At 32.5% G+C, this 26201-nt stretch overlaps 1 protein-coding gene across 1 annotated transcript in view; it reads right to left on the bottom strand.

Moving 5' to 3' along the window:
- The window catches only part of adamts14 (ADAM metallopeptidase with thrombospondin type 1 motif, 14), a 99625-nt gene that overhangs the window by 30334 nt on the left and 43090 nt on the right, over positions 1-26201 (bottom strand). Inside the window, exons 5-6 of the mRNA XM_073827984.1 lie at positions 16762-16845; positions 1787-1934 (exon numbers count right to left, since the gene is read on the bottom strand). Of these exons, the coding sequence (XP_073684085.1) occupies positions 1787-1934; positions 16762-16845 (232 nt within the window). The remainder of the gene's footprint in view (positions 1-1786; positions 1935-16761; positions 16846-26201) is intronic.

The raw sequence follows: 26201 nt of genomic DNA, 5'->3' as shown, positions 1-26201 counted from the left end.
CACACCAAGTTTTTTTGGTTCTGCTGTATTTTAAGCAAGCCATATTTTATTAATTAAAAAATAAATAAATAATAAATTATTAAAGATATATAAACGTATTTAAAATTTAAAAACTAATTTAAAAAGCCAAACACATGCTATTTTTTTTTTAAAACAGTCAAATTAAAATGAAAACAGGAAAAAATAATTAAAATCTTATTCAATATATTAACAAAAACATTTACACACTAACAAGAACAATTAAGTTTTTTTGTTGCTGCTGTATTTTAAGCAAGCCATTATTTATTCATTTTAAAATGTAACAATTTTTTAATTACAAAAAATAAAAATGTTATTTAAAAATAATAAAAGCTATAAAGTCGTATTTAAAAATCAAATACTAATTTAAAAAAGCCAAAAACGTGCAACAAAATTATTAAAACTTGTAAAAAAAAATAAAATAAACTATAAAATATAAAATTCTAATTCTAAATATTAACAAAAACATATGAACACATAGAAGAACAATGACAGTAATACTATGTTTTTTTGGTGCTGCTGTATTTGAAGCAAGCCATAATTTAATATTTGACATTTCATTTTAATCTACACCATAAAAAAACTATTTTTATTAGTCTTGGTTTTTCAAAAAACTAAACTAAACTAAACTAGCTACTTGGAAAAAAGCCCTATTAAAAATAAACATTTCTAAAAGTTTAACTAAAATGAAAACAATATATATATATATATATATATATATATATATATATATATATATATATATATATATATATATATATATATATATAAATCTAAATATTAACAAAAACTATAATAATAACATATTAATGATACTAAAATAACACTACCTCCCACAGTTCAAACACTCCATCTATTAAACACAAATTTCAACTGTTTTTGATAAAACAGATTAAAACATGTTCATAGTTCTAAGTTAATACATCTTTGTGAAAAAATGGTTTAATGTAATTCTAACATATCAGTTATGGATCTTAGTCATAGTGAATAGAAATGAGGCTGTGACAGATGTACAGTCAGTCTATTTTGTCTAATTTTTCTGATTATTATATCAGTTTTGATTAACACCAAATTACACAACAACACAATCCTTTGAATAAACTGTAAATCCCTCACAGACTCGTTTTTATTTACACCAAATTAATTTAGCCGTCTATCCTGAATAAGATGCCCAATACAGTAACTCAACTATAACTACTACAACTGTTACTAAAGATGGTTTAATCTAATAATTTTAAAAGGATATCACCCAAAAATGAAACTTCTGTCTTAATTTACTGACGGTAGCCATTGACTTCCATAGTATGGAAAAAAAAATACTATGGCTGCCGTCAACTGTTTGGTTAGTAACATCTTTCAAAAATTTTCATTTTTGGGTGAACTATCCCTTTAAACAGCATGCATGCAAGAATAACGACAACTTTGTGAAACACAGGAAATTTCACCAAACTATCTAGAAAGAAAATTTTATAAAAAAAAACTAAAAATATTAGTATTGAGTGCATAGCTACTAATAAAGATGTTTTCTTTTCCTCTACATGCCAAAAACTCTCCTTCGCAACGTGGCGGTCAAAGAGTATTTTTGGTTGCTACAGGTTGGCACCGATGCCCAGTTTATACACGGTCTGGAATCAGATTAGCTGGTGTTTGACGGTCGAATCCTGACCAGTGTCCTGGGCATCTCGATGCCAACCGTCGGAGAACAGAAGCAGAAAGAAGCACTTACTCTGCACAGCCTCGATCGAGAGAAACACAGTACCTTGCATACCTGCGGGACCAAAATCTTGCCTGGTGAGGAAGATGGCGTGGTCGTGATGCTCGGCGTGCTCGGGGTCGAGCCTCTGCTGGGTGTTCGCCCAGCGGCACACCTGCTCCAGACTCCGGGACGGATTCCCGCGCTCAATCAGACTGATGGACTGGAAACACAGATAAAAAAAAACAAACAGGAAAAAACAGAGTGATTTATATACTGGAGGGTTATAAACTAGTAAAATAAAAAAATTATAAAAAATGTAATCTTTATTATATTAGTTAATAAAAATGAAACTACATATATAATAACACAATAAAAAAATAAAAATAAATAAATAAATAAAATAATGTTGCCCAAAAATGCTGGACAGATAAAATAAAAAATAAATTTAAAAAAATAATAAAATAAAGTAAAATAAAATAACAAATTTACATAACAAATTTAACAAATTTAAATAAATTAATAAATAATAATAATAATAAAATAATGTTGCCCAAAAATGGCAGACAGGCAAAATAAAATAAAATAAAATAAAAAATATAATAATAATAACAATAAATATAATAATAACAATAAATAAATAAATAAATAAAATAAAATAAAATAATGTTGCCCAAAAATGGCAGACAGGTAAAATAAATAAATCAATAAAAAGAACAAAGCAAAATAAAATTAGGTTGCCCAATAATGGCAGGCGGGTAACAAAATTAAGTAAATTAATAAACAAGAATAAGAATAATAAAAATAATAAAATAATGTTGCCCAAAAATGGCAGATAGGTAAAAAAAAATTAATCAATAACTAAAATTAGATTAGATTAGATTAGATTCAACTTTATTGTCATTGCACATGTACAAGTACAAGGCAACGAAATGCAGTTAGGTCTAACCAGGAGTGCAATAAGCAGCAAGTGCAGGATATAGGTATAATTTATAAGTTATAAGTGCATATGGATAATATTTACAGATGAAGTACTGTGAGCATAATTTACAGATGATAATTAACTACAATTAGGATGTACAAATAGATGAACATAATATACAGGTTGCTATTAACTATAATGTAAATTGCAGGTAGATATGAACATAATATACAGGTTGCTGTTTACTGAAGCAGGAATTTACAAATAGACATGCCTAGATTTATCACAGATTTACAATATGTATATGTGCAATGGAAATGTGCATTACAAATGGGTATGTACAGTGTAGTGCAAAGAATATTAAATAGTGCAATGGTAGTGGGGCGAGTGTGGGGTGGGTGAGAGGGGCGGGTGTCAGTGGGGGGCAGAGTTCAATAAGGAGACAGCTCTGGGAAAGAAGCTGTTCCTCAGTCTGCTGGTTCTAGTCCTGTGGCATCTGAAGCGCCTGCCGGAAGGCAGGAGAGAAAAAAGTTTGTGGGCGGGGTGAGAGGAATCCTTAAGAATACTGCGTGCTCGACGCAGACAGTGTTTCTTATGAATGTCCTCAATGCATGGAAGTGGAGTCCCTATGATGCGTTGGGCAGTTTTCACCGCTCCGCAACAGAGCAGCTTCCGTACCAGACTGTGACACAGTTCGTAAGGATGCTTTCTATCGTGCAGCGATAGAAGTTCACCAGGATAGCTGAGGACAGCTGGTTCTTCTTGAGTGTTCTCAAGAAGAAGAGGCGCTGGTGAGCCTTCTTGACCAGGCTGGAGGTGTTGGTGGTCCAGGATAGATCCTCCGAAATGTGGGTCCCCAGGAACTTAAAAGATGAAACAGACTCAACAGCCATCCCACTGATGTGGATGGGTTTGTGTGAACCTCTTCTTCCCTTCCTGAAGTCCACAATGAGCTCCTTGGTCTTGGTGGTGTTAAGGAGCAGATTATTGTCTGTGCACCACGTGGCCAGATGCTGAATCTCCTCCCTGTAGGCAGTCTCATCGTTGTTGCTGATGAGACCGATCACCGTAGTGTCGTCTGCGAACTTGATGATGGAGTTAGATCCATACACAGGCCTGCAGTCGTGGGTGAAGAGGGAGTAGAGGAAGGGGCTCAGCACACAGCCCTGTGGCACACCAGTGTTGAGCGTGAGAGTAGTGGAGCTGATGTGGCCTGACCTAACATGCTGAGGTCTGTTAGTCAGAAAATCCATAATCCAGTTACACAGTGAGGTGTTAATGTCCAAGTCTCTAAGTTTGGTGATTAACTTAGATGGTCTGACAGTGTTGAATGCTGAGCTGAAATCAACAAACAGCATTCGTGCATAAGTGTTTGTATTGTCCAGGTGTGTGAGTACAGAGTGCAGCGCTATGGAGACTGCATCATCTGTGCTCCTATTGCCACGGTAGGCAAACTGGTGTGGGTCCAGTGAGGATTGAGAGTTCTTGAGGTGTGAGAGGACCAGCCGCTCGAAGCACTTCATAATGATGGGTGTGAGTGCTACAGGGCGATAGTCATTCAGGCATGTTGGGTTGGAGTGTTTCGGCACTGGCACAATGGAGGTGGATTTAAAACATGCTGGTACAGTACAATTGCTTGGGCAAGGGACATGTTAAAAATGTCTGTGAATACCCCAGCGAGCTGCTCTGCACATGCCCTCAGTACGCGGCCAGGAATACCGTCTGGTCCAGCAGCCTTGTGTGCGTTGATCCGGCTCAGTGCGGTCTGTACATCAGAGGAGGTTAGTGTGATGGGCGAGTGGTCGGTTGAGGGAACGATCTTGGTGGCAGTGTCTGTATTGTCTCTCTCAAAGCGAGCATAAAAGTCATTAAGCTCATCCAGGAAGAAGACATTAGTGGCTGTGGGGGTGGAGTGGCTGGGTCTGTAATCGCTGATGGCCTGAATGCCCTGCCACATGCGTCGAGGGTCAGAGTTAGAAAAGTGCTCCTCTAGCTTAAGTTTGTAGCAGTGCTTGGCCTTTTTGATGCCCCTCTTCAGATCAGCCCTGGACGTGCTGTAGGCCTGTGCATCACCTGATCTGAAGGCAGTGTTGCGTGCTTTCAGCAGGAGACGCACCTCCTTGTTCATCCATGGCTTCTGATTTGGGTATATGGTGATCTGTTTCTGGGTTGTAACACTGTCTATGGTAGTATTAATGTAATCCAGAACAGAGGAAGTGTATCTGTCAATGTCCGTGTGAGAGCCACAGGTGGCAACACTTTGATGGTCTTCACTGATGGCTTCACACGGTTGATGAGGGGTGAGTATTTGGGGGTGAGGAACAAAGAAAGGTGGTCAGATTGTCCCAAGTGGGGGAGGGGGGTCACAGTATAAGCTTCAGCCATGTTTGTGTATACATGGTCTAAAGTTTTGTTTCCTCTGGTGTGACAGAAAATGTTTTGGTGAAATTTTGGGAGTACTGTCTTTAAATCTGAGTGATTAAAATCCCCCGCAACAATAAATGCAGCCTCCGGGTGAGTAGTTTGTTGTTTGCTGATGGCTGCATGAAGTTCGTTCATAGCAAGCTTGGCATCAGCGTCAGGAGGAATGTAAGCAGCAGTTATTATGGTGGAGGTGAATTCCCGCGGCAGATAAAACGGTCTACACTTAACCATGAGAAACTCTAGGTTAGCTGAGCAATGTCTCCCAATAATAACAGAGTTCGTGCACCAAGCTTTGTTAACATAAATGCACAATCCTCCGCCTCTGGTCTTAAAATAAAATAAAATAAAATAAAGTTGTCCAAAAACAGGTCAAATAAAAAATCTAATAAAATAATAAAAATACAATTGTGTACAATAAAACAATTCAGCTATCGATTATATGGTTATTACATGGTTTAAATAAAAGAAATATGCCAAAGGTTGTGCCAAACTACATGTTATTTATACACAAATTTATCTGTCACTCTGTATAAACATTAGACAAATGTGACCCTGGACCACAAAACCAGTCTTAAGTCGCTGGGGTATATTTGTAGCAATAGCCAAAAATACATTGTATGGGTCAAAATTATTGATTTTTCTTTTATGCCAAAAATCATTAGGAAATTAAGTAAAGATCATGTTCCATGAAGATTTTTTGTAAAATCCTTACTATAAATATATCAAAATGTAATTTTTGATTAGTAACATGCATTGTTAAGAACTTAATTTGGACAACTTTAAAGGTGATTTTCTCAGTATTTTGATTTTTTGCACCCTCAGATTCCAGATTTTCAAATAGATGTATCTCGGCCAAATATTGTCCTATCCTAACAAACCATACATCAATAGAAAGCTTATTTATTGCTTTCATATGATGTATACATCTCAGTTTTGTAAAATTTAACCTTATGACTGGTTTTGTGGTCCAGGGTCACAAATGCCTAATGAATCATGATAAATAATAACACTGCTGTCCTTTTTCAAATAGTTGTATCTGTGCCAAATATTGTCCGATCCTAACAAACCATACATCAATGGAAAGCTTATTTATTCAGCTGATGTATAAATCTCAATACATTTTTTTTTTGCCTTATTACTGGTTTTGTGGTCCACGGTCACACGTGTGTGTCTTTATATATACATAATAAATATAAATATATACATAATAAAATAAAAAATAAATAAAACTAAATAAAACTTAACTGAGCAGAATAATGACACTTCTGTTTTAATAATGAATAAATGTGATTTGACTTTTCAACCAGTGTTGTTTGTTCAACTTTTTTTGTTTGTAAAACTAAATCAAAATATTTTTTAAAATATATTTTTAGTTAATGCTAATAACTCTGACATCAATATGGTCAGTTTGTTCGACAAATGCCATCATCCTCACAAAACATAAGCAAACCCACATTGAATAAAATAAAAAATACACACAGCAAATATAAATAAGTGCCATTACATGCTTTGAATGATTATATATCAAATACATAATTATACATTTCTGCATTCTGAACATTTTCACTGCAGTCGCCACTCGATGTCCTGCAGCAAAACCGGCTGAGAAGCTCCGGTCCAGACTAAACATGAAAACAAAGACGAGTCTGGACTACACGCGGTGATCATTACCATATGAGAAACTGAGCAATGCATCAAAGCATCTCTATGATCGGCTTCACAAACTCTCTCCTCCTCTGAAGTCTGCGAGATCACAAAGATGTTTGAAACAAATAAGGGATGATCTGCAGTCAGCCGGTCATTATCACTAAATAAACCCTGACGGGATGATTAGTGCTCTGATGCTCCAGCAGACAAACCGCCTCCACATTATCCGGCTTATTACACCACTACTGACCAAATGCATAAACACATGGACATCAAATACTGTTTTACCAAGTCAAAAGTCTGAGCTAAAACATGATCGGAACCGCTCCACGTTCATTTTAGAGCTCTGGATTACCAAGTCATTGCTGTATTGTGTTTTCTTCTGATGATTTAGAAGAGAAACATCTGAGACACTTACAGGAAACATGCAAAAGCTCCATGAGGTCTCATGAGCTCCAGCGATCCTCTGGGAGGACGGCGGGTATTTGAGGACACTCGGCTGTTTGTTTAGGATGAATACCCGCCGGTCAAAACCCATCTGAGGCTGTGCCGAAGCTGAAATTCGATGACTGACTGGCTTTCTGTTCAGTTTCCAAAATATACCAACATCTCACTGCGACCCTACAGACTAAACACATGCAGCAGAGCCCTGACAGCAAACCCAAATCACTCAATCATCATCAATCATCATTACATACGCTTTACACATTTGTCATCTCATCTCATTCATGATCACACTTAACATCTGGAGAATAGTAAACAGTATAATATCAATATATAAGTATTGGAAATGTATTAGTGCATGATTATATGTGACCCTGGACCACAAAACCAGTCATACGGGTAACATTTTTGAGATCTGAATGTTAAATAAATAGGCTTTCCATTGATGTATGGTTTGTTAGGATAGGACAATATTTGGCCAAGATACAACTATTTAAAAATCTGCAATCTGAGGGTGCAAAACAATCTAAATAATGAGAAAATCACCTTTAATGTTGTCCAAATTAAGTTCTTAGCAATGCATAATATTATTCAGAAATTAAGTTTTGATACATTTATGGTGGGAAATTTACAAAATATTCTTCATCATCTTTACTTAATGTCCTAATGATTTTTGGCATAAAAGAAAGATCATTTTGACCTATACAATGTATTTTTGTATAAAATAAAGTAAAATAAAATTAGGTTGCCCAATAGCGGCAGGCAGGTAACAAAATTAAATAAATTAATAAATAATTATAAAAAATAAAATAATGTTGCCTAAAAATGGCAGACAGGTCAAATAAAATAAAATAAAGTTGCCCCAAAATGGCAGACAGGTAAAATAAATAAAAAGAATAAAATAAAGCAAAATAAAATTAGGTTGCCAAAAAATGGCAGACAGGTAAAATAAACAAATAAATAAATAAAAATAATAAAATAAAGTAAAATAAAATTAGGTTGCCCAATAATGGCAGGCGGGTAACAAAATTAAATAAATTAATAAATAATAATAATAAAATTATGTTGCCCAAAAATGGCAGACAGGTAAAAAAATAAATAAAAATGTTGCCCAATAATTGGCAGATAGGTAAAAAAATAAAAATCAGTAACTAAAATAAAATGAAATAATGTTGCCCAAAAACGGCAGGCAAGTCAAATAAAATGAAATAAAAAATCTAATAAAATAATAAAAATATAATTGTAGGATAGGACAATATTTGGCCGAGATACAACTATTTAAAAATCTGCAATCTGAGGGTGCAAAACAATCTAAATAATGAGAAAATCACCTTTAATGTTGTCCAAATCAAGTTCTTAGCAATGCATAATATTATTCAGAAATTAAGTTGATACATTTATGGTAGGAAATTTACAAAATATCTTCATGGAACATGATCTTTACTTAATGTCCTAATCATTTTTGGCATTAAAAAAAAAAAAAAAAAAAAAAAGATTATTTTGACGCTTACAATGTATTTTTGGCTATTACAACAAACATATCCATGCTAATTAAGAGGTTTTGTGGTACAGGGTCACATATAATAAATTAAACATATTGTAAGACATTATAAGGGTTTGCAAATAAAAAGTAGGATAAATAATTGTCGATAATGTTTTTTTTAGTATACATTCAAATTATTAATATACACTTATTTAAAATTATATATTTTAAAACATTTTGAGGGTTTTTAAAATAAAATAATAGGATAAATAGTTGACGATAACAGTGTTTTTTTAATATACATTCAATTATTAATATATAATTATTTAAAACTATATATTATTACATGTATAATATAATATAGTAGGTGCTTAAGTAAATGATTAATCGCATCCAAAATAAAAGTTTTTGTGTACATAATTTAATATGCATATATATATTTATGAAAAATGTGTTCATATATAATTGTATATAATAATATATATAATTATAATTGTTTATATATTCAATATTTATATATTAATATTTATAAAATCTAAAATATATGAATATAAATATATATATATATATATATATATATATATATATATATATATATATATATACATACATGTAATTCTTTTCTAAATATATACTATATGTGTTTGTTTTTATATATACATTACATACATATATAATCATTTGTAGACAGGTGAAATAAAATAAAAAATCATTATATATTTATTATATATGTTATATATTTTATTTCGTATGCGATTAATAGCTGCAAAGCACTAAATATAATATAATATAATATAATATAATATAATATAATATAATATAATATAATAACACTATTTTAGGATATATTTTAAGACATTTTAAGGGTATTAAAATAAAAAAATAGGATAAATAAAATAAAAAAATCGTTTTTTTTTTTTTGTTTTTTTTTACAAAGTAGCAGCCAATGGTAAAATATTAATATATAATTAATTATAATAATATATATTAATAAATATTAAAGAATACATTATAATATGATGTATGCATAAATTTAATTTATACTATATAAGAATATATTTTAAGAACGTTTACAGGGATTAAAAATAACCCCCCAAAAAAGATAAATAATATACAGCAGGGTGGCAGCCAGTGTTAAATTCAAATAATTCACACTGCAAAAACATTTTCAAAATTCAAATAATTGTAAATAATTAAATAACTTTAATCTTTTTCATTCATGTATTTGTTTATTTTGGATACAATTAAAATATTTGAATTTTTCTTACATATACTGCTTTTATATACTAAGGCCAACTAGTAAAAATTCTTTAAGACTGCATTTTTAACAGTTTTTTTTTTTTCATTATAATATCAGCATAACAATTTAAGAGAAAATCTGCATTAAATATATCATGAATTTAAACAAAATTAATTAGGGTTCATATTATTAAATATTTATTTCCTGCTTGCATCACACTGCTTCAAGTACTTTGTTAATTTCCAAGTTCAGGTATTCATTATGCATCTAAAATGACTGACAGCATCTGCATCTGGACAATGACCCGACAGCTTTACAAGCAAAGCAGCTGGAAAATGAATCAATTAATGAAGCAGACAGTTGTCAAACTCAAAGAATATTCTTTGTCACTATTATTTTTGCAGCTTCCAGCCAATCCCAGAAGTGCTGAAGGCGAGCAGGAAGGACGTGTGACTGCGACTGCAATCTGCTTGAATGATGCACTAAAAATTAAACATACATTTCACATGAAAGAGTTAGCACAAGAATACATAAACTGTCATGTACAGAACAACAGTCTGCTGTAATGAATTAATGCAGCGTCTCGTGTCTAATGAGGCCACATGTGCGTGGGATTGCTATGTTGCTGGATTCGCGCTGGCGCAGGGTGTCAGCATTCATCCTTCAGAGCGGAAAACACTCATCCCTGCTGGGATTTAGGACATCAGCACACACCCTACCCCTCACACACAACTACAGACGTTTTTAGCTTTTCAGAACACTTCATTCTGTATGATTTATAAGCTTGTTTTCTCATGGGGACCCAAAATAATGTCACCACAAGGTTGAAATTTACTGGCATTATTATACTTGTGGGGACATTTGGTCCTCATAATATAGTGAATACCAGGTACACACACACACACACACACACACACACACACACACACACACACACACACACACACACACACACACACACACACACACACACACACACACACACACACACACACACACACTGTACAGTCACTTAAAGGCAGAAACACACTTAAAAGTTTAAAAGGTTTGTGTGATTGACAGCACTGGAAACATACAAAGGATGTACAAAAACAAAGAGTTTGATTTCTGAAAACTTTCTACTTCACTTCTTGAAGGGAAAATGAATACTTTTAACTCAGTACATCTCCACAGTCCTTTCTGGTGCTTTTAAAAATAATACAGCTTCAAATTGAGCTGTGTAGGTGGTTTGCTGATAGTTATACACAATATGTGACCCTGGACCACAAAACCAGTCATAAGGTTAAATTTGACAAAACTGAGATTTATACATCATATGAAAGCTCAATAAATAAGCTTTCTATTGATATATGGTTTGTTAGGATAGGACAATATTTGGCTGAGATACATCTATTTGAAATCAGAAATCTGAGGATGCAAAAAAATCAAAAAGACTGAGAAAATCACCTTTAAAGTTGTCCAAATTAGGTTCTTAACAATGCATATTACAAATCAAAAATTACATTTTGATATGTTTACAGTAGGAATTTTACAAAGAATCGTCATGAACTTTACTTAATTTCTTAATGATTTTTGGCATAAAAGAAAAATCAAAAATTTTGACCCATGCAATGTATTTTTGGCTATTGCTACAAATATACCCCAGCGACTTAAGACTGGTTTTGTGGTCCAGGGTCACATATGGGAACAAACATTCTTTTAAATCAACGTTTCCTTTCAATGTATCAGTTCACGAAGTTTGTTTACATATCTATTAAAGAAAAATTATATTTCAATGCTTTTATGTTCTTTGTGTGTTATGAAACTTTGTGTTCACATTCACATCCTTTGTGCACTTTTGCATTAACTTTTAAAACTTTTTATTCTGCCAATAAATTTTGCATTAACATCAGTTTTTGCTTTGTCTTACAAAACGCCTGTGTTAACCTGATACTTTTTGCAAAAACATTTAAATCAAGTGTTCACCCAAAAAACCTTTCATTCACTTGCACATTTATTGTGTTCACTTACAAAACATTGGCTTTTCCCCAATAAATTTAGCGTTAACATTTACAGTTCTTCCTTTGCTTTACAACACTTCTGTGCTGCTTATAAAATGTTTGCATTTTCTTAATACATTTTGCATTAACATTCAAATCTTTTGCATTCACTTGCAAAACTTCTGCATTCGCGTACAAATCATTTGCTTTTTTTTGATAAATTTTGTATTAACAAAGTTTTAATTTTGTTTTTACTTTTTAATTCCCTGATAAATTTTGCATTAACATTCAAATTTTTTGCACTCACAAAACTTTAGCGTTACTTACAACATTTCTGCATTCACCCAATTAATTTTGCATTGACATTTTATTGCTTTGTGTTCACATAAGAAAAAAGATTTGACTTACAAAACTTCTACATTCACCCAATTAATTTTGCATTGACATTTCAATCTTTTAGGTTTACTTGCAAAATGTTTGCATTTCTACATTGCAAAAAAAACTTTTGCATTTCCCTAAGAAACTTTGTGTTCACTTACAGAACTTTATAATTTCCCTGATAAATCTTGCATTAACAAACATTTTTTTGGTTTGATTTACAAAAGTTTTGCATTCACCCAATTAATTTTGCATTGACATTTCAATCTTTTGGGTTCACTTTCAAAATGTTTGCGTTTTGTGCTGACATTCACATTTTTGGTTTGACTTACAAAACTGTTCCCCAAGAAACTTTGTGTTCACTTGCAAAACATTTGTGTTTCCCTGATAAATTTAGCATTAACATTCAAATCTTTTGCACTCAATTACAAAACTTGCATTGCTTGAAACATTTCTGCATTCCCCCAATTAATTTTGCTTTGACATTTTAATGTCTTGTGCTCACATTTTCATTCCCCCAAATAATTTTGCATTGACATTTCAATCTTTTGGGATCACTTGCAAAATGTTTGCATTTCCCCAATACATTTGCATTGATATTCACATTTTTTTGGTCGACTTACAAAACTTTTGTGTTTTCTTACAAAACATGCACATTTATTTGAAAAATTGTGCATTAACATTCAAATCTTTTGTGTTTACTTGCAGAACTTTTGCATGAAATTACAAAACATTTGCATTTCCCTAATAATTTTTGCATTCATTTTTTTTCTTTAACTTAAAAAACTTTTGTGTTACTTACAAAATTTCTGCATTACCCCAATTAAATTTGCTTTGACATTTCAATCTGTTGGGATCACTTGCAAAATGTTTGCACTTCCCCATTACATTTTGCGTTGATATATGCACATTTTTTGATTGACTTACAAAACTTTTGTGTTCACTTAAAAAAACATCCGCATTTCTTTGATACATTTTGCATTCAAAACATTCAAATCTTTTGCTTACTTGCAAAATTTTCACATTAAATTGCAAAACATTTGCATTTCTCTATTTTTGCATTGACCTATTTTGTTTTAACTTACAAAACTTTTGTGTTCGCTATAAAATTTCTGCATTTCCCCAGTTAATTTTGCATTGACATTTCAATCTTCTGGGATCACTTGCAAAATGTTTGCATTTCCCCAATACATTTTGCGTTGATATGCACATTTTTTGGGTTGACCTACAAAACTTTTGTGGTTTCTTTTAAAAAACAACCACATTTCTTTAAAACATTTTGCATTAACATTCAAATCTTTTGTTTACTTGCAAAACTTTCACATTAAATTACAAAACATTTGCATTTCCCTGATCAATTTTGCATTAACCTATTTGTTTTGTTTGTTTTAACTTACAAAACTTTTGTGTTACTTACGAAATTTCTGCATTCCCCCAATACATTTTGCATTGATATATTTTTTGGGTTTGACTTTTGCATTACGTACAACATTTCTGCATACCCCAATTAATTCTGCATTGACATTTTAATGTTTTGGGTTCACTTACAAAACTTTTGAATTTCCCTGATAAATTCTGCATTAACTTTCAAATATTTTGCACTTTCTCTTTCATTTTCCAACATTCCCAATAAAGACTTTGCATTCACATTTTGTTAGCAAACAGGAAGCATGCAAAGTGAACATAAAGGTTGAACACAATGCATTGAAATATAATATTTCTTTCAATCTCATAATGTTTCCGTCACCATATCCCTTTAGAGACTCTGAACAAAACTGAATTACATTCACAGGAGAACCACGCTGGACGACGTGCAAATCTTTAGACATTATTAATGCTGTGAAAAGCTAATAAAGTTATTCCAACTCCATCACAACTCCATGAAGTGTACTTTATTTATAGAATATGAAATGTTTGTCAAGCTCAGTCTCTCTTTATTAGTCTTTCGTTCTGTCTCCAGCCGCAAACAGGTGTGAACGCAGGTTATTTAGTTGTTCTCTGATATTGGAGTGTGTTTGCCAGCTGGTGGTTCATTAAATCCCCACACCGCTACCGATCAAACACCACAGCAGTGACGTCTTCCAGATGGCAAGTTTTTAGCCAAATAACCTCTCTTTTTCACACTAAGCTTTAATAAAGTTCGTCTGCTGACTCTGAGCGTGACAAACATATAATACCTGCTGCCAGTGATCCGGCAATCCATCAGCTCATAAACAAATGCATAAGCAGACCAGCAGCTCCATTATTATTTTGAAATGAATTGCAATTATTTAAACAGATTTTTTTTACTCTACAAAAACTATTATTGTTCACAATAACTCAGGTGAGGGGTTTCTGTCTTTAGTGAAAATATGCATTTAAACGTTTTTGCTGTGTTAACCTGATCATTTTTGCAATAACATTTAAATCGTGTTCACTTACAAAACTTTTGTGTTCACCCAAAAAACCTTTCATTCACTTGCAAAACATTTTGACTTTCCTGATAAATTGTGCATTAACTTTCACATCTATTGTGTTCACTTACAAAACATTGGATTTTCCCCTATAAATTTTGCGTTCATCCTTTGCTTTACAAAACTTCTGTGCTGCTAACAAAATGTTTGGACTTTCTTGATAAATTTTGCATTAACATTCAAATCTTTTGCATTCACTTGCAAAACTTCTGCATTCACTTGCAAAACTTCTGCATTCGCTTACAAAACATTTGCACTTCCCTGATAAATTTTGTATTAAATAAAAAAGTTTTGGTCTGGCTTTGGCATTTTCCCCATTAATTTTGCATTGACATTTCAATCTTTTGGTTTACTTAAAAAAATATTTGCATTTTCACAATAAGTTTTGCATTAACATTAACATTTTTTTTTTTTTTTACTTACAAAACATTTGCGTTTTCCTGATAAATTTTGCATAAACATTCAAATCTTTTACACTCACAAAACTTTTGCACAACTTACAACATTTCTGCATTCACGCAATTAATTTTGCATTTACATTTAATGTTTTGTGTTCACATACATTTTTTTTATTTGACTTACAAAACTTCTACATTTGCCCAATTAATTTTGCATTGACATTTTAGTCTTTTAGGTTTACTTGCAAAATATTTGCATTTCTACATTGCATAAATTCTACATTAACAATTTTTTTTTTTGGTTTACAAAAGAAACTTTGTGTTCACTTACAAAACTTTTGAATTTCCCTAATAAATATTGCATTAACGTAAACATTTTTTGGTTTGATTTACAGATCTTTTGCATTACTTACAAAACTTCTGCATTTCCCCAATTAATTTTGCATTGACATTTCAATCTTTTAGGGTTTACTTAAAAAAATATTTTCATTTTCACAATAAGTTTTGCATTAACATTAACATTTTTTTTTTAACTTACAAAACATTTGTGTTTTCCTGATAAATTTTGCATAAACATTCAAATCTTTTACACTCACAAAACTTTTGCACAACTTACAACATTTCTGCATTCACGCAATTAATTTTGCATTTACATTTTAATGTTTTGTGTTCAAATAAATTTTTTTTATTTGACTTGCAAAACTTCTACATTTGCCCAACTAATTTTGCATTGACATTTTAGTCTTTTAGGTTTGCTTGCAAAATATTTGCATTTCTACATTGCATAAATTCTACATTAACAATTTTTTTTTTTGGTTTACAAAAGAAACTTTGTGTTCACTTACAAAACTTTTTAATTTCCCTAATAAATATTGCATTAACGTAAACATTTTTTGGTTTGATTTACAGATCTTTTGCATTACTTACAAAACTTCTGCATTTCCCCAATTAATTTTGCATTGACATTTCAATCTTTTAGGGTTTACTTAAAAAAATATTTGCATTTTCACAATAAGTTTTGCATTGACATTTATTATTTTTTTTTTTTACAAAACTTTTGCGTTTTCCTGATACATTTTGCATAAACATTCAAATCTTTTACACTCACAAAACGTTTGCATTACTTGCAACATTTCTGCATTCACCTAATTAATTTTGCATTGACATTTTAATGTTTTGCATTCACATAATTTATTTTTTTTATTTGACTTACAAAACTTCTACATTTACCCAATTAATTTTGCATTGACATTTTAGTCTTATAGGTTTACTTGCAAAATATTTGCATTTCTACATTGCATAAATTCTACATTATCATTTAATATTACAACATATTATATTATATATTTTCTATAATTTTTTGGTTTATAAAAGAAACTTTGTGTTCACTTACAAAACTTCTTAATTTCCCTAATAAACATTGCATTAACATATACATTTTTTGGTTTGATTTACAAAACTTTTGCATTTCCCCAACTAACTTGGCATATTGACATTTCAATCTTTTGGGTTCACTTCCCCAATAAGTATTGTGCTGACATTCACATTTTTGGTTTGACTTACAAAACTGTTCCCCAAGAAACTCTGTGTTCACTTGCAAAACTTTTGCGTTTCCCTGATGAAGTGGTTTCTGTCTCTAGTGAAATTATCTATTTAAACAAAGGTTTTTGCTCAACACTCACCTGACGATATCCCACCAGGATCATTCGGACCAGCACAATGTTGATGTTGGTTCCTAGAGACTCATCATGATAGATTTCATCAACCTGTGAACACAGAAAAGAAGGATCTGATGAATAAAAGACTCTTAAGAATCTTAATATAAATCTACTGAAAATAAAACTTTTTCAGAACTCACTGAAGAAGTATAAATTGAAACAATTCAAAAACCATTTTACTACTGAGTCTGAGTTGTTGTTTTTTTAATTAAAGAATAAATAATAAAAAAAATTGCAGTCGTTTATATAGTGATAATAGCAAACAAACAGCAAAACACTTGCCTGGGGAAAAAAAAGGGAATAAAGAAGGCAAATGGAAATACACAAATAAATAAATAAATAATTCATATTTCAGATTTTTATTAAACACTAATGCCAATGTTATTTTATTATAATTGAGATACTATTGTAGTTTCTATTCATATTTTCAATCAGTTTTTTTTTGTATTTGCAGTTTAATTTTAGTAAACGTTTAAGCAATTTAAATGTGTGTTTTTGTCAGTTTTAGCACTTTTTAAAAATATGTCCATAGAGGTTTTATTCATTTTATTTCATGTTTAATTTGAGTTATTCCAGTCATTTTTAATTTAGTACCGTTTAAGTAACACAAGTGTTTTTATTGTTTTTAATTACAGCTCATATTTTGATGTTTTTTCTGGAGCGTTGGGTCTGTGGTTTGGGGTTATGATGAATCATTCACATTTAAAGAACAAACTAGACAAAACACAGCTGTCAACCATCACCAAAGAAATGCAAACTGCTCACTAGTGCAAATGCCCCAGGAACAAACTTGCACTGACCAAACAGCACTATAGTAATACCATGGTATTCTTTGAAGTAACTTGGAGTATCATGTAAACACAATGACAACCCTTACGAAAAAAAGAAGTTTATTCAAATGTGCTATTAGTATACTTCTTTTACTTCTCAGAAATACACTTAAAATGACATTTAAGAATACTTGACTTATACTTAGAAAAATCATATATTTGAGCTATTCTTGTGCTCTGAGAATCCGTGTTTTCATTGTTATACACTAGGGGCGCTGTTACATATCTTCTGTACAGAACTTAAACCACAAGTGAAGAAGAAACCGAAACAACAGATGCTTCCTCATTTAATCTAAGACATAAAACAGCATCAAAACCATGTTTTGTATGTTCAGATATTCATTTAACAAAATATATACACATTAATACCTAAATAGGGACACAGTCGTATACTTAAAATATGATGTAAAGTTCACTTAAAGAAAACTTACGAGTATACTTGCAGTATACAACTACTAAACTAGTAGTGTACTTAGACTATACTTCAAAGTGAACTAAAAAAGGATAAAAAAGCATTTAATCAGTAAACTATCAGTATACTTACAAGTTCACTTTTAGTATACTTGTACAAAATGGAAACCGATGTTAACTAAGTATAACTAATGTTATGCTTAAAGTATACTTAAAAGTATGCTTTATATACTAGAAAGTGAGCCAATTTAGTCCCAAGGAGTATTGAAATAGTACACTTAAAAGTATACTACTAGTGCACTGATATTTGTATACTTACTACATAAAGTATACTTAAAAATATACTTGAACTTTACTTAAGTATACTTAATAAAATAATACTTTTATTTTTAAATGTATTTTTGTCTTGCTTCTAGTCAAAATACCTGAAAATTCTTAAATTAAGATGCATTTACTAGTTGCAAAATGCACTTAGTTTAGTTTCCCTCCCTGGAAATGACTAAAAATCTTGTCATTTTGCTTATCTAGTAGATGCATCTTAATTTAAGATTTTTTTTTTTTTTTTTTAGATATTTTGACTAGAAACAAGACAAATATACTAAATAAGATAAGCCATTTTTTGCAGTGCACATGGCATCTTTCACACAAGCTATAAAAATGTTTTTAATTTCTAAAGGAAACATGTGTGATGCATGTCAATGCAAGATTGCAAGTTCTGAGCTTTTTCCAGCTAATGCATGTCTAAAGCACAAACCCTGCACAAAATGAACTTTATTTCTTAGTTTCCTCACAAACAAAAACACCAAACCGCTGGCAATGAAAAGAACGGCAGCATGGTTGTTTAGTCTCTCAGGATGTATGAACGCTGTTTAATGCCGTGCCGCAGGTGTGTGAACTGTAACGCAGACAGTGTGACATGAAAAACGGCCTGACAAACACAGCTGGAAACACACAGAGACTGTCGAGAGATTTCTGTTTCCGGTGGAACATTATTTTGATGGACGCTTAGAACACAGACACGCCAGACCACCCGACACGGCCGAACGCCTCCGAGAAGCACAAGCTCGATTTCACATGTCGTTATGTTCGGAAATTATTCACGTTACACATATGTAACACATAAATGCTGCGTTCTAGGAGTTGCCACATGGGTGCGTTACAGCGGGTTTGCTTTTATGTTCGGTTTGCTTATTCAGCTCAATCTAATGTCATGAGGTTTGTTAAAATTAACTAATAATTTTCCAATTAATTTTTTTTCTGCAATAGTTCACTCCGCTTCATTTCTGCTAATGTCAGCTAAGAGTAAGAATCATTTCTGAAGAGATGCTGCAAATTCAGCTTTGATCACAGAAATAAATTGCAATTTATTAAATAATCACATAGGAAATAGTTTTTTGAAATTGTAATAATATTTCACAATATTACTGATTTTACTGTATTTTTGATCAGCCTTGGTGAGCAGAAGAGATTTCTTATATATTTAAAAAAAATATTTTTTTAAATCTTAATTATTCTGACTGCACTGCAAAAAATGCTTTTCTTACTTAGATTTTTTTGTCTTGTTTCCAGCCAAAATATCAAAAAATTCTTAAATCAAGAAGGATTTTCTAGACAAGTAAAAATTATTTTCTTGTTTTTAGAAAAAACAAGTTAAAATTAGGTGTTTTTGCTTGAAACAAGCAAAATAAATTGCCAATGGGGTAAGAAATATAATCTTGTTTACTGTTTGAAATAAGTTTTTTTTGCTTACCCCACTGGCAGATTATTATTTGCTTGTTCTAAGCAAAACCTCACTTAATTTTAACTTGGTTTTTTTTTTCTGAAAATAAAAGAAAGAAAATAAATTTTACTTGTCTAGAAAATCCTCCTTGATTTAAGAATTTTTAGATATTTTGGCTGGAAACAAGATGAAAAATCTAAGCAAGCATTTTTTTGCAGTGTGGTAGCATTCACTCAGAAACAGATCATGTGTTGGTCGATTATTTACGCTTGCTTTGTGTACTTGCATTTTTTCTGGCTTTAAAGTTAAACCCAAAATATATTACCAATGTGCTGGTGCAACTTTAATATCATTAAGATACTATTATAGTTTTTATTATTTTGAATTACTTTGTATTTTTAGTAGTGCTGTCAAATGATTAATCACATCCAAAATAAAAGTTTTTGTTTACCTAATACGTGTGTGTGTGTGTGTGTGTGTGTGTACTGTGCGATTAATCGCGATTATTCATTTAACAACACTAAATTTTATATTATATTTATACTACATTGTTTGCATTTACATTTTAGTTCAAGTTTTAGTAATTTTGTTTTGTGCTTTTTTTATTTTATTATTATTTAGTTTTTATTTCAGTTTTAGTTTTAGCACATGAAGATAAACTTAATGAAAATGACCATTTTTGCTTTGGCAACTAGCTAAAATAACAATTATTATTTTATTTTAGTGAAAGTTCACTTATTTTGAAGTTTGGAAAAATGTTTTATGGTTTTAGTTAACTATAATAACCCTGGCAAGGACATGAAACAAAGACACAAAACAAAGAATTCCTTTAAACTCTGAAGTATAAATCCATTTGATTCTGGTGGGAATTTTGTGCAACGTCTTCTTTTAATAAAGCAATGCACTTCACCACAGTTTATTATTATGCAATGTCAAAAATGTCTGCCCTACAAAAAAAATGCAGTTTGGGCTGAAAGTCTGACGCGTGGCACGCAGTTAATGAGCCTCCGGTGTGGAATTTAAACAAAACTCATCAATCTGGACGTGTTCAATCGCTGCCGTACCGTCCGCAAGACATGTCAGCACAACCACGGCTTTGAGCGCGGCGCACGCAGCCAGAGGGAAAACAGCCATGATTTTTTTCCCCATATATCAGGAAAGACAGAACATTCAAACACTTGATCCTGCAGCCGAGGTCACAGAGTTTACAAATGCATTCTGGTTAAACGAGCGGCCGTCGTTTCTTCTCGGCTCTGTTTTTGTGCCTCATGCTGGTTTGGCTCAGTGTGGCTGAAATTTAACAGCGGTGAAGACTGAAGACCAGCTTGGGGAATATAGGTAAGATAACGCTGGAGGAATCGGTAAAGTCACCTTTACAGCACTCCTGCAAAAACACAGCTCAAGTTTTGTAGCTTTTCCACATACTGAAGAAAAAATCAATACCAAAACCATCAAAAACTGTCCAAACAAAGCATGATGCACTAAAGCAGAGCTGCAATAACGGTAATAAATGTAAACTAAATGTGACCCTAAACTACAAAACCATCATAAGAAATCTTTAAGATAGAACAATATTTGTCCAAGACACAACTATTTTTAAAAACTCAAATCTAAGGGTGTAAAAATATCAAAATATTGAGAAAATCACCTTTAAAGTTGTGCAAATGAAGTTCTTAGCAATGCATATTACTAATCAAAAATTAAGTTTAATTTCTAATTTTTATGAAGTTTATCTTCATGTACTAAAATAACTAAAACTGAAATAATAATAAAATATTTTTAAAAGAATAATAAAATAAGAAAAACAAAACTAGCGAAAATAACAAAAGCTTATTTTATTACTTTAGTTAAAGTTCACTGTATTTGAAGAAAAAAAATGTTTTATGGTTTTAGTTAACTAAACAAAACAAAGAATTCCTTTAAACTCAGTGAAGTCTGAATCCATTTGATTCTGGTGGGTGATGCACTAATGGTAAATGTAAACTAAACGTGATCCTAGACCACAAAACCAGTCATAAAAGGTTAAATTTTTTGGAAATTGAGATTCATACATCATATGAAAGCTTTAGAATAGGACAATATTTGGCCGAGATACAACTATTTGAAAATCTAGAATTTGAGGGGGCAAAAATATCAAAATATTGAGAAAATCACCTTTAAAGTTGTGCAAATAAAGTTCTTAGCAATGCATATTACTAATCAAAAATTAAGTTTTGGTACATTTACGGTAGAAAGCTTACAACATATCTTCATGGAGCATGATCTTTATTTATTATCCTAATGATTTTTGCCATAAAAGAAAAATCTGTAATTTTGACCTGTACAATGTATTGTTGGCTATTGCTACAAATATACCCGTTCTGCTTAAGACTGGTTTTGTAGTCCAGGGTCAAAAATAAGGACAAATTATAACTGCACACTCTCCTAAGCACAATTTATTTGTGACCAACTACTACTTTAATAAACATAAACTGACAGGAACAAATCCTGCACTTGACTCTAAAAAGGCTGAGGAGCAATATTAATGTTAACATTAACAAAACATTTTGAGGAACTACGTGAAAGCCATCATAGTGATGACACTGTGAAGCACTTCTACAGCAACATCTCTAAGCTTATGTCCTTCAAACATTATGAGTAATTGTAATTAATCACTTTCACATCTCCTCTACCAGAGCACAAATAAACTCACTGGCCACTTCAATCACGTCTGATTTAATGAGTTCTGAGAATTCTGAGAGTCAGAAAAGCGCTAATTGGTAAGACAAAACAAAACAAATCTTATCGAAAGGATTTCTATTCTGGTAACACTCGCAAATGGTTTTACCTCAGCAATATATTTCCAAGTAAACTTAGATATTCAACGGAAAAAATCCAGAATGGGAAATGACAAGCAACACTAAACCCCACTGACTTTCATTGTATCAAAAATAAGAAATGCAAATTAACTGACATCAGCTAAAAAGGAAACTTGTTTGCATGTACATTTCATATTTATGCACTTGGCAGACAAAGTGACTTGCATTGCATATAAAGGAACAGTTTAGCCAGAAATTCAAAATGTGCTCATCCAAGATGTAGATGAGTTTGTTTCTTTATCAGATTTGGAGAAATGTGTCATTCCATCACTTGCTCACCAATGGGTCCTCTGCAGTGAATGGGTGCCGTCAGAATGAGAGTCCAAACAGCTGATAAAAACATTACAGTAATCCACACCACTCCAGTCCATCAGTTAACATCTTAAGAAGACAAAAGCTGAAACAAATACATCATTAAGAAGTTTTTAACTAAAATTACAAGTCTGTTGTCTCTCACATCAAAATCCAGCCACATATTTGTTTAGAGCGGTTTTGGCTAGTAAACGATGCTTGATCTGTGCAGATTTCTCTCCTGATTCTCTCCAGACCACATTTTCACTGAAGCATTATTATGGTTTATGGACTTGTATTTTAAGTTATAAACGTCTTAATGATGGATTTGTTTCAGCTTTTGTCTTGTCAAGATGTTAACTGATGGACTGAAGTGCTGTGGATTATTGTGATGTTTTTATCAGCTGTTTGGACTCTCATTCTGACGGCACCCATTCACTGCATAGAATCCATTGGTGAGCAAGGGATGGAATGAGACATTTTGAGTGAACTATTCCTTTAAAGCAAACATTTTACTAAGTTCATGCATTCCCTGGGAATCGAAACCATGGCCTTTGCATTGCTAGCTCCATGCTATACTATTTGAATTACAGGAATAGACTTTAAGATGCAAAGTGAGTTGTGTTTTTGTGCACAATCACAAAACACACTGCATCCACACCACACCAGTCCATGAGTTAACATCTTGAGAAGCCAAAAGCTGTGTATTTGTAAGAAACAAATCCATTATCAAGAGGTTTTTTTAACTAAAATGCAAGTCTATAATCCATAATAACGCTTCCTTCAGTAAAAAAAAGTGGTCTGGTCTGAATCAGGAGAGAAATCTGCACTGATCAAGCACTGTTGACAAGCCAAAACAGCTCTAAACAAATATGTGGCTGGATTTTAATGTGAGAGACAACAGAAGATGGACTTTTTCACTGGAGGAAGAGTTAGTATGAATTATGGACTCGTATTTTAGTCAAAAACATCGTAATCATGGATTTGTTTCAGCTTTTGTCTTCTCAAAATGTTAACTGATGGACTGCAGTGGTGTGCAATACACTCCTAAAAATAAAGGTGCTTTACGATGCCACAGAAGAACCTTTTTTGTCTAAATGGTTCTATAAAGAACCTGTAACATCTGAAGAACCTTTCTGTTTCACAAAAGGTTCTTTATGGCGAAAGAAGGTTCTTCAGATTATAAAAGGTAAGAAAGAGATGTTTTTTTAAAGAACCTTTGACTGAATGGTTCTTTGTGGACCCAAAAATGGTTCTTCTATGGCATCGCTTAAAGAACCTTTTAAAGCACTTTTATTTTTAAGAGTGTAGTTGTGGATTATTGTGATGTTTTTTTCAGCTGTCTGGACTCTCATTCTGACGGCACCCATTCACTGCAGAGGATCCAATGGTGAGCAAGTGATGGAATGACACATTTCTCTAAATCTGATGAAAAAACAAACTCATCTATAACTTAGATAGCCTGAGATTGAGTACATTTTAATTTTTGGTTAAACTGGTTGGGCACACACTAAGTTCATGCATTCCCTTTCAATCGAACCTATGACCTTTCGTTTAGGGCCCTTTAAAGCTGCATTTAAACTGCATTTTCAAAGTTCAACTTATGGCTACCATAGAGGTCCACTATATGGAGAACATTCCTGATTTTATTTCCTCAAAAAAAAAAAAAAAATTCTTTACAACTGAAGAAAGAAAGACATGAACATCCTGAATGACAAGGAGGAGAGAAAATTATCTGTACATTTTTGTTCTGGGAGAACGGTTTAACAAATTTAGATATGAGAAAGACAAGTTTCTATAAGTCAGTCAGTGACACAGCAAACTTTAAACTTCACAACTGGCTAAAAAAAACTCTTCCTCCATCTGGAAAACACACACAGACTGTAATTATGTGGAGGTTTGGGTCGCAGACTCATGATGCAATCGCAATCCCACCATGCTGACACTTGCCTGGAATAATGCAAGCGGATGTTCTGATCCAGACGTGCACTGACGACTCTTTCAAGTGTCCTGTAGATTGATGTCAGAGCCAAAGGAGACATGCAAACATGATAAAAGCGTGCGCTTTTCTTATTTGTAAACGTGTTTGCGAATTTATGAGGTGCGGCCCTGTCCGACAACCTTCGCGAGAGGCTCGTTTGTATTTATTGACGGCAAAAGGCCAGAGCGAGCTCACCTGCAGCTCTAGAAAGCCGTCTCAGTCTCTACAGGACACACATACATATGTCAGGCCATCAGTCACAGGCCAACGTGAACGTCTGACAGCCACCTGCATATAAAAACACAATTTCTGCTCTGACAGGAGGTGAACCGAGCCTAGAGACAGAAATGTGACGGATAACGCAACAAACCTGCATGAACTCTACTGACCTGTTTCAAATCTAGTTTAATGAGTAGTATTAACATGTGGCAGCTTATCAAATGTTTTGACTGAGGCTAATCTTCTGATATAAGAAGTAGTTGAAATCGCTCCTGAATGCTTGATTTGCACATACAATGATGAGAAAGGCAGCTGTTCTCCGAAGGTGTCGAACATCTCTTGCTGGAGTACAGCATCACACCAAGGCAGGACAAAACTGGGCTGTTTCTCAACACATGCAACAACGCAAGCATTGTCCGCAGGCTCTGTGCTGTCCAGAAATCAGTCTCCAGGTGGTACGACACCCACAATGCCGAGCAGAGGAGCTTAACGCAAAGCGCAGAGTGATTTGTCTCGCTTCTGTATACCACACAGGAACCAATAATGATAAAACACAGTTACTTTACAGTGCTTATTATGTTACTATATTTTAGTATCATTTCAGTAACATTTACCTTATTTAAAGTAAAAAACATGTTAACACACAGGTTTTAGTTAACTATAACAACCTTATAATTTTGAAGAATAGAAAGAAAGAAAGAAAGAAAGAAAGAAAGAAAGAAAGGAAAGAAGGATAAGAAAGAGAAAGGGAGGGAAAGAAAGAAAGAAAGAAAGAAAGAAAAGGAAAGAAAAGAAAGGAAAAAAAAGAAAGAAAAAGAAAGAAAAAAGAAAGAAAGAAAGAAAGAAAAGAAAAGAAAGGAAAAGAAAGAAAGAAAGAAAGGGAAATAAAGAAAGAAGGAAAGAAAGAAGAGAAAAGACAGAAAGGAAGCAAGGAAGGAAAGAAGAAAGAAAAGACGGACGGACGGACGGACGAATGAACGAAAGAAAGAAAGAAAGAAAGAAAGAAAGAAAGAAAGAAAGAAAGAAAGAAAAAGAAAGAAAGGAAGGAGGAAAGGACAGGAGGAAGGAAAGAAAGAAAGAGAAAAGAAAAGAAA

This window comes from Garra rufa, chromosome 22, assembly GCF_049309525.1.
Source record: "Garra rufa chromosome 22, GarRuf1.0, whole genome shotgun sequence".
Lineage (NCBI taxonomy): Eukaryota > Metazoa > Chordata > Actinopteri > Cypriniformes > Cyprinidae > Garra > Garra rufa.
This window is presented reverse-complemented; position numbering and strand designations above follow the sequence as displayed.